The 9,851-nt window shown below is 49.1% G+C and overlaps 1 protein-coding gene across 29 annotated transcripts in view; it reads right to left on the bottom strand.

Moving 5' to 3' along the window:
- Positions 1 to 725: 725 nt before the first annotated feature.
- Positions 726 to 9,851, bottom strand: part of RCC1 (regulator of chromosome condensation 1) — a 28,441-nt gene continuing 19,315 nt past the window's right edge. For 12 of the 29 annotated variants that reach the window (XM_084963602.1, XM_005665141.4, XM_084963605.1 and 9 more), the window contains 9 exons: positions 9,130 to 9,211; positions 7,443 to 7,630; positions 7,087 to 7,266; positions 5,401 to 5,497; positions 5,180 to 5,302; positions 4,483 to 4,638; positions 4,097 to 4,216; positions 3,600 to 3,752; positions 726 to 2,671 (listed from right to left, as the gene is read on the bottom strand). In XM_084963602.1, coding sequence (XP_084819728.1) covers positions 2,496 to 2,671; positions 3,600 to 3,752; positions 4,097 to 4,216; positions 4,483 to 4,638; positions 5,180 to 5,302; positions 5,401 to 5,497; positions 7,087 to 7,266; positions 7,443 to 7,630; positions 9,130 to 9,202 — 1,266 coding nt within the window. In that variant the 5' untranslated portion in view covers positions 9,203 to 9,211 and the 3' untranslated portion in view covers positions 726 to 2,495. Of the gene's footprint in view, positions 2,672 to 3,599; positions 3,753 to 4,096; positions 4,217 to 4,482; positions 4,639 to 5,179; positions 5,303 to 5,400; positions 5,498 to 7,086; positions 7,267 to 7,442; positions 7,631 to 8,378; positions 8,594 to 8,925; positions 9,047 to 9,129; positions 9,429 to 9,851 lie in introns of those variants that run through there. The other 17 variants (XM_021095670.2, XM_084963596.1, XM_084963597.1 and 14 more) reach the window with 5 other exon arrangements.

The following is a 9,851-nucleotide window of genomic DNA, read 5'->3' as shown; positions in this document are numbered from 1 at the left end:
GAACATTTACTCTGTGCCCAACACTGTTCTAACATATGTAAACACCTACAGAGAGCTTTATAACTCTTACATCCAATACAGGGAAAAGGAACTGAGGTTTTGGGCTCAGGTGGAGGCTGATTTAATCACCAGCCTAGGGAGTTCCCCTGTGGCTCAGCAGGTTCAGGACCCAGCACTGTCACTACTGTGGCTCAGGTTGCTGAGGTGCATGAGATGTGTGTTCAATCCCTGGCCCAGGAACTTCCACATCCCATGGGTACAGCCAAAAAAAAAAAAAAAAAAAAAAAAAAAAAAAAATCCAGCCTAGTCTGTGCACTTGCTAGCTTCTTAGCCTCAAGCTCGTCAGTTCTCAGGAACTTTTTTCTGAGGAAGAGCAATTCCTATTTCACAGGGCTGATGTGAGGATTGAATGAGCTATTATTTTATGCAAAATGCTCAACACTGCCTGTTTTAGGTCTCAATCCACAAGAGCTGTTACCAAGGACAGGGTACTTTCAATCTGCTATATTGTCAAAAGGGAAAACTTCAGTAAACTTAATCCAAATGCACTTTTTTTGAGGGGAGAGTGGGGCGAGGGAAGAGTGGACACACAAGTACTTCTTACAAAGAAAATACTAAAATCAAAAGTGTGAGTTTTCCCTTCTAAGAAGTCAATTTCTAATCAGTATAGTACCTGCATCAAAATGAAAAGTTCAAGAAAAAAAAATCACAGAATACATTTTAAGTCATTTTACAGCATAATTCATTTTTCCAAGAGTCACTGACATCCAAGAATCTTCCTGGCACTAATAAAACTTTCCTGCTGTACATTTACAGACCCACTATATCAGCACTGTCCACTTAACTTTCTACAATTATAGAAATGTTCTATATATTTCTGTATTTGCATAGCCCAATACTATAGGCACTAGCCACATTTGACTATTGAGGACTTGAAATGTGGCTAGTGCAATCGAGGAAGTTCATTTTATTTTTACAAATTTAAACTAAATATGAATAGCCACATGTAGCTAGTGCCCACCATACTGGACAGGTCAAACTCTGTAAGATTTGGTTGCTCAAATGCCTGTGAAAATCTACATCATTATGCATAAGTTATCTTAAGAGATACTGTGCAGTTAATCATCTCTACCAGGTGTGGAAATGACATATCATCCAGCTTAGTATAAGCATTTCTAGAGAAGTACTGCACTCAAAAATCTTGGTTTGGGATTAGGATACTAAAAGATCCATCCCATGCCTCTCATATTATATAGTTTTTTTTAAAATCCAGTGATTCCTGAAACAAAAATACCTAACAAAAATCAACTCAATTTTTTTGATTTGTCTCTAACAGCCACTATTCCATATTTTTTTTAAAAAAAGAAAAGAACAGCTGACTGGCACACACGAGGACTTCTGCAAATCCTAGTCTTGAAGTCCTAGTCTTTGCCAGGTCCACAGGCATGGATTTATTCTGCCCTTCCCAACACAGCAGGTGCTCCCTTAAAAAAGCAGGGAGTGCGTAGAAAACAAGTGGCCTGTTTTATAAAACTCTAAATTTATTCAAAGTGTTAAAAGATTTCACTCTCCCCTCCAAAATAGTTTACATTAAAAAAAAAAAATCAAAACCCTTCTATTTTTTAAGCCACTGTACAAGCTGCTGCTTCCTTTTTTGGGGACCAGCTTCTGCTCCTCCAACCCTCTTCCCCTCCCTCCCTTCTCTCTCAACATTGCTATAAGTTTGTTTATAAAGCCCTCCTTCCCTTCTCTCCCCAGGTCCCGCCCTGCAGGCATAGCTTCCTTTCGATTTCAGGCCTTTGGCTGCAAGTGAGGCAGGTTGGGTGGGTGAGACTCTGCAGACAAAGCCTGAAGGGCAGAATTCTTTGTGCTTCTGGGAGAAAGGCTGATTGGCGTTTTTCTTGATCAAGTGGAGGATCACTGTTTTTTGTTTTTGCCTCATGGGCACCTGTTCAGGGCCAAATATCTGGCTTGGGGTTGCCCATGAACGGGTAGCCTGGCTCCTTCTCCAGTTTGCCCCAGGCACAGGTCCATGACAGCTGGGTCTGACCTCGCTACCACCTGTCTAGTGGACAGGAAGAATGGCACGTGACTAGAGTAGGGCCTGATGGAGCCCTGACTTCTCAGAGTTTGGGCACCAAATACCCAGGGAAGCAAGTTTTGGTTTCTGACAGGCAAACCAGGGTCAGCCAGGACCATGAGAGGTAGGGATGAGGGAGAAAGGTCCAACCACATAGCTGTGGGGTGAGCAATGTTCCTTCTAATAAAACCCCCTCCCCTCTTCCATCTATCCCACCCTCATCCTGTAGGTCCCAGGATAATTCCGGAAAAGAGGGGAAAAAAGAGGTGAAGGATTCTGTTCTGCTGATGGGGAAAAGGCAGGAGATGACAGAGTATTTGGGGCTGGGAGAGGCCTGCAGGAATATGTAGTCGTCATGGCTTCCCTGTTCCAGAAGAGAGGTGGGGGGGCCAGGAACAGGCCCTCAGAGGCTTCATCAGCTCTGTTCCTTGTCCTTGACTAGTAGGACTGTGTGTTGGCCCCCGCTGGACACAGATAAGACCATGCGGTTCTCCAGCTGTTTGCCTGTCATCTCCACAGGGCTCCAGGCGTCCTCTTCCTGTCCCGTGCCCAGCTGGTAGTTGGTTCCCATGCCCCAGGCAAAGACACGACCTACAAGGGAGAGAAATGAGGGCAACTGTCTCCTGGATCCCTAGCCCCACCTTGCTGTAGTGTGAGAGGCCCGGGACATGAGGGTGGATTCTAGTCTTGGCCTATGGCAGCCTGGCCTTGTCCCAGCCTCTAAGCATTCAGGGAAGCTGGAAGGATCCAAGGGAGATTATGGATAAAAAAGAGCTTTGTCACTCAGAGACCACAGTCCTTATATATTGCCAAAGACTTCCCCCTGCACCTAAGCATGGCATTCAAAGCCTGACAATGACTGCCCACTCTCCAAACCCCTACACACCTCCATTCCCAGGACCACCTGCCTCTGAGACTGCTCTGGATCTCCTTTGGTTATCATAAAGGACTGGAAACAACTTCAAGCCCCACTTCCTCAGCAACTCTTCCCAGATAATCCCAGATCAAGCAGATCTGCCAGGCTTCTCAAGGGCTCCATGGCTACTCCACCCAGGCTTTAGTGACCACTTGCCCATAGCCTTCTCTGCTGTGCTTGCTAGGACCCCAACTACTAGGTCTTCTTTCTCCTAATACAATTCTAACTGCCTGGGAAGCTAGCACCAACTAGGTTATAAATAATATGTAACGTGAAGCCTAAGCTAGGAGTCTGGAGACCTGGGTTCAAGTCCTACTGCCTGTCTGGGCCTTACTGATACATCTGCTTTGCTGTTTTTCTCCTCTACACAGCAGAGGAGTTCTATTAAATCAGCTCTATTAAAATAATGTGTTTACTTATTTTGAGTCATCAAAGCCAGAGCCTCTGCCAATCAGGACAAATGCATGTCATCACTAACACCGCTCTCTGCATCTCAGTTCCATCTGCGGTGGACATCTCATCTGTGATGAGCCTGCTGGGCGCTTTGGTAAGAATTATGACCCCCACACCCCAACCAGACCAACTGTGGGTGACCCCACTCACCATCCTTGGTCACGGCATACCCCACAGAGGCCCCACAAGCCACTGAGGAGACGGCGGGCAGCCTGGAGATGAGGGTGGGTACGCTCTTCTCCTCGGCACCTTCCCCAAGGCCGAGCCGCCCATATTCAGCCCGGCCCAGGCTGTAGGCTCTTCCTGTGGGAGGAGGGAGAGAGGTGAGGAGGAGCAGAGGACATGCCTCAGGTAGGCCAGGTGAGTGCTCACATCTGTGGGAGCTGGTCCCTTGTTCCCAGGGTGGTGAGAAGGTCTGCAGTGTCTCTTTCTGTTTGGAGGGAGGCCTGAGAGACCCCCGCCTCCCAGGCCCCCATGGAACTCACACTTGGAAGAGCACCAGGACACTGGGGGATGGAGGTGACCCTCATGGACCGCTAGCCCACCCAACAGAGTAAGCCCAGGTTCCAAGGCCCATCATGTCAGAGGTGTGTCCAGGACTGTGGAACATTCCGCCCTCAACCCAGAGATGGACCTGGAGGTCCCACCTTCCGAATCCATGCAGACTGTATGGTGTTGGCCACCAGAGAAGCGAACCCAGGACTTGGTGGAGTTCTTGAAGGAGGTCAGGTTCTGAGGTACAAAGCAAGATTCTGTGCCTGGGGTTCCTAGGGGAAAGGCCAGGAGAGAGCTGTCAGGGGTGAAGCTGTCCAAGGAGCTGTCCTTCTCCTCCCCTCCTTGTGTGGCCACCCCACCCCACCCCACCCCGCCCCAGAATATAAACAAGTATTTATATTCTCATTTTACAGATGACAAAATTGTGGCTCTAAGGAATTAGGTAACCGCACCAAAGGTGCCCAACAAAGGAGTGCTGCAGGCAGGATCAGAACCCGGGTCACCCTGGGCTATGCTGGATGCTGGGCTTGGGACTCACCAAGCTGATGGTAGTTGGAGAGGCCAAAGCCATATACATGGCCCTCAGAGGAGATGGCAAAGGTGAAGTAGGCGCCACAGAAGGCATCCTGGAATCGGACGTGCCCCCGGCTTCCTCTGGATTTCAGCATCACGCATTTGGGGACCAAGAGTCGTTCTGCAGGCAGAGAGAAGGCCAGGGTCAGTGGCACGTGCGCATGTGTGCACGCACGCGCACACGCACACACACGGCTTCTTCTCTCTGCCCCATCTGCTTCTCCTCCACTGCTAAAGCCCTGGAAGGGAAATTAGGCAGGGACTCTTCTCCCTGTTATATGGAGAGGAAACTCCAGCCAAGAAAGTGTGAGTGCCCCACTCAGACTCCCACGGCCATAGAGGAAACATTTACATGAACTTACCATGTGCCAGACAGTCTTCTATGTTAACTCACTTAACTTCACAACAACCCAATCAAGTAGGTTTAGAAGTAGGGAGGTTCAGAGATGAGGAAACTATGTCCAGGGTCCCACAGCCAGTAGATTTGGGGGGCGGGGGGGCGCGAGGATTTAGATCTGGGGTCGTCTGGCTCTAGAGTCAGAGTCCTTAGCTACCACTGCAGATCCCCTGAGGCAAGCGTGAACACAGAGAATCCCTTCTGCCTTTGACCTTCACCAGGGGTGGCCTGCTGATGCCCCACCAGAGGGATTTAAGCCACCTACCGAGGCCCTGCCGGCCACCACGATTGGCAAATAATTCAGGCACACGTCCCAGTTGGCCCTGCTCCCCGCTGCCCAAAGTATAGAGTTCACCATCAGCTGTCAGCATCACCAAATGGTCATTTCCTGAGGGTGAGAGGAAGGTGGGGGATGCAGGGCTTGTCTGTAAGGCCCAAGAAAAAGGGTCTCCGACTCCTGCCCGGAAGCAGTACCCACAGACTCACCTGAGGCCACCTTCACCACAGGCATACTCAGCTGCACTTGCACAGGCACCATACTCTTTTTCATGGGCTCCAAGAGCCCGATCACACCATTATTGTCCTGGAAGAAAGGGGCAGGACAGTTTTCAGCCAGTCCCGCCTGCCTCATACCAGCCAGACCCCAGCTTTGCAGGCAGCCACAGAGCTTTGTGGTGAAAGGTGCTGCTACCAGATGGGGATGGAGAGGAGGGCAGGAGCCAGGTTGCACAGTGAAATACTTAGGAATGAAATCACAGATGGTCTGTAATTTACATTAAAATAACAAAGAACAGAGAACTATATCCAATCTCTTGGGATAGAACATGATGGAAGATTGTATGAGAAAAAGAATGTATATATATATGTGTGTGTGTGTGTGTGTGTGTGTGTGTGTGTGTGTGTGTGTGTGTGTGTGTGTGTGTGTGTGTGTGACTGGGTCACTATGTTGTATAGCAGAAATTGGCACAACACTGAAAATCAACTATACTTTTATTAAAAAAAATTTTTTTTTTAAGTACCAAAGGGTTGGGGAATGGATGAGGGTGAAGAGGAAACAAGTTAGGCCAAAATCTGATCGTTGTTGAGGTGAGGAGATGGAGTTTAACATATTATTCTGATTACATTTATGTGTTTGAAATTCTCTGTAAAAAAATTTATAGGAGTTCCCGTTGTGGCACGGCAGAAAGGAAACTAACTAGTAACCATGAGGTTGTGGGTTTGATCCCTGGCCTTGCTCAGTGGGTTAAGGATCCAGTGTCGCAGTGAGCTGTGATGTAGGTCACAGAGGTGGCTCGGACTCTGCATTGCTGTGGCTGTAGTGCAGATCGGCAGCTGTAGCTCAGATTCGACCCCTAGCCTGGGAACCTCCATATGCCGCAGGTGCAGCCCTAAAAAGCAAAAAAAAAAAAAAAAAGAAATAAAATTTAGAAACAGCCCCAATAAAGGAACACTGAATTCCCTTATTTTTGACATTTGAAAATAAACTGAATACTAATGCAGCAAAACAACTTTAATGCTGGATCTGCTTTTTTATTTTGTATTTATTTAATTAATTAATTAATTTATTTTTGTCTTTTTGCCATTTTTTGGGCTGCTCCCATGGCATGTGGAGGTTCCCAAGCTAGGGGTCGAATCAGAGCTGTAGCCACCAGCCTACACCACAGCTCACGGCAACGCTGGATCCTTAACCCACTGAGCAAGGCCAGGGATCGAACCCGAAACCTCATGGTTCCTAGTTGGATTCGTTAACCACTGAGCCATGACGGGAACTCCTGACTCTGGTTTTTTAAACCACACTCTCCTGTCTTGGAAATTCTGAAATGTGCCCTCAAGCCCCTGAGAAATGTGGAAGAGGGCTGGGATGGCGTAGGGGGTGGTGAAGGCAGAGAGATGGGTCAGCACACTCCCCTGCTCAGCCTCAGACCAAAGGCATCCTTGACCCACCCACTTCCCAAGACACATACATTATGACATCAGATTCAAGGGAAGAGCCAGTGGTGTGGATAGGCCTGGAGGAAGAAGCCAGAGACCTGGGTCTGGGCCCATGCTCTACCCAGGGTCTTGATTTCCCCACCAGTAAGTACCACAGGGGTGTGGAGATGGGTTATCTTTGGGGCCCCACCAGTTAATTCTGCCTGCCAACCCCATGACGTCTTCCAGACCCAGTCTTACCCGGAAGGAGCCCCAGAGGAAGACACGGCCATCTTCAGTGAGGGCCGCTGTGTGGCTGTCTCCTGCTGACACCTGTACCACCTTCTCTTGCAGTTCCACTTTCCCGGGGACCATCTCTGAGCCCTCCACTGATGTGTCCCTTCCCAAGGCACCCTCATCATTGCAGCCGAAGGAGTAGACCTGTGTGCAGGATACCCCCGTTAGTGCAAGGTCTGGCCTCTCATCCATTTTTGTTTAGGCCACTCCCTGCTCATCTAGCCAGCTCCATCTCCGTAGAGTAATGGGTATGATTCAAAGCTCCTGCCCCAAGCCCCCCAGCCCCAGGCCCTGTCCCCTCCTGTGCTACCCCAACCTACCTGGCCACTTTTGCTGAGACACACAGTGTGCATGCCCCCAGCCTCAGCCTGCACGATGTCCTCTGGAATGGGTACCAGGGCTGGCTTCTTCCTCTCCATCACATTCTCGCCCAGCCCCAGCTGGCCCACGTCGCCCTGGCCCAGTGTCAGCACCAAACCTGGCTCTGTGCTGTGGGACCTATGTGAGACTGAGGGGTGAAGAAGACAACCCCTGAGTGTGCAGGATGATGGCAGAGAGGAGAGGTCATTGCATGTGTTCTGGGATCACACAGACCTGGGTTCAAGCCCCTGCCCTGCCACAGACCATTAGTCTGATCTTTCCAAGCCTATGTTTCCTCATCTCTGAAATAAGGATAACAAAAGTACCTACCTTATAGGGTTTTTGTGAAGATTAAAAAGTAAGCACATTACTAATATAAGTGGAAGGGAAGGGAAATGAGACAGTTGATATTGGGAAACGAATCTTGGTCAGGAGGGTCAAAGAACAGGGAGAACACAAGATAGTTTTCCTGATTGGCTCTAAGTTCTTAGTCAGGAAAGATGGGAATAACTGTGAAGGTCTGATAATGTCTACCCTTTTACTGACTGCTTACGACTTAGGTTAAATTGCTTTGCAGTCCTCCACATTATGCTACAGACCTTCCTTGTTTAGGCTCCCATTTTATAGGAAAAGCCATAGAGCCTCAGAAAGGGTCATAGCACTAATAACTAGTAGAGTTTGCAGTGAAACCAAAGGGAACCTTCATGGTCAGAGCACAGTCCCTAGTCTCCATCCTCAGTCTGTGACTTGACCCCTGGACCTGGGCACACTGACCCCCATTCCACTCCTATCTGGGAGCAGATCAGCAGCTGAAGAGGAAAAGGGCAGGAGTAAGAACAGCACAGGAATCGGAGAAGTGCACGCCAACCACCAACAGGTGTGCAACCCCAGGCCACCTGCGGCCCTGGACAGCCAATGGTGTCCAGCTCCTCCCCCTGGGGGTGTGGCCACGGCTGACAGGACTGCTGTGGCTGCGCAGAGGGTGCACCGGGCAGGCAGCCACCCGGTCAGGCTTTCTGTTCAGGAGGGCTCTGCCCACAGGCACCTTGGCAGGAGCGGGCGCCTGGAACGCGGCGGGAGGCAACGGCCCTCACTGCCTGGTTACAAGGGTCTGCAAAAGACAGACACTGTCTGAGAGTGCATCCACACTACCCCCCTCCCAGGGTGGGGGTGGCTCTCTCTCCTCCTGGACTCCCTCCATGGTCCTAGGAGAGAGGAAACCACAGCCACTTTCCTCGAATGCTAATTGGATAGATCTTTCCTCACAATAGCCCAAGGAGGTTGCCCATTTTATGAACGGGGTAGTCTAAACTCAGGTTAGTGATTTGCCCAAAGCAAAGGTGGCAGAAACAGGACCTGAACCCTGTCCAGAGGTCATTGGTCTGAACTACAATGCATTACTCCCTGGGGCAAAGGCCTAGGGTCTACTTTTTTTGCCAGTACCTGAGTGCTTTTAGGCAAGTCTCTGCCCCTTTGTAATTCCCAGAGGGTGGGATTCAATGAGCTACAGGAGATTCTCCAGCTGGTTGGAGTTCCTGGCCTTCCAGGGCCCTCAGCTTCAAACCTCGGGAAGGAAGGAGAACAGTCCCAGATTCTGGAGGTGCCAGGAGGCCACCCATACTGAGATAGAGGCCAAAGCCAACTTACCCTTCACCTTCTTGCTTTTGGGGAGGGCATCTTCTGGGGGTGACCTTCTCTTAGCAATACGCTTAGGTGGCATCTTCCTGTCCTGAAAAACCCAGGAAAATATTCCATGTCAGAAATGGCAATCATTTTCCTGCCCTATTTAGGCAGTATTTATCAAAAACCCTTAAAAAAAAGTGACAATGCCCAGCAATTTCACTTCAAAGAATTTATCTAAGAACCAAATAATAAATATACTCAAAGATTAAGGTCCATAAATAGCCTCTACTGGAATTCCTGTTGTGGCTCAGTGGTTAACAAATCTGACTAGGAACCATGAGGTTGCGGGTTCGATCCTTGGCCTCGCTCAGTGGGTTAAGGATCCGGCGTTGCCATGAGCTGTGGTGTAGGTTGCAGACGTGGCTCAGATCCCACATTGCTGTGGCTCTGGCGAAGGCTGGCAGCTACAGCTCTGATTCAACCCCTAGCCTGGGAACCTCTATATGCCACAGGTGTGGCCCTAGAAAAGACAAAAAAAAAAAAAAAGAAAGAAAAAAGCCTCTAGTATATTCTTCTTAACATTAAAAAAAAAAAAAAAAAAGAAAAAAAGGGAGTTCCCTTGTGGCTCAGCAGGTTAAGGATCTGGCACTGTCACCACTGTGGCTCAGGTTTGATCCCCCGCCTAGGATCTTTTGCATGCCATAGGCACAGCCAAAAAACCCAAAACCAAAAACAAGAAAAAAAAA

Source organism: Sus scrofa, chromosome 6 (genome assembly GCF_054392235.1).
Source record: "Sus scrofa isolate SSC_HxYL_T2T_F1_AM1 chromosome 6, Sscrofa_HxYL_maternal_Yorkshire_Landrace_v2.0, whole genome shotgun sequence".
Taxonomy (NCBI): Eukaryota; Metazoa; Chordata; class Mammalia; order Artiodactyla; family Suidae; genus Sus; species Sus scrofa.
The sequence above is the reverse complement of the archived record's forward strand: the minus strand, read 5'-3'. Positions and strand labels throughout refer to the sequence as shown.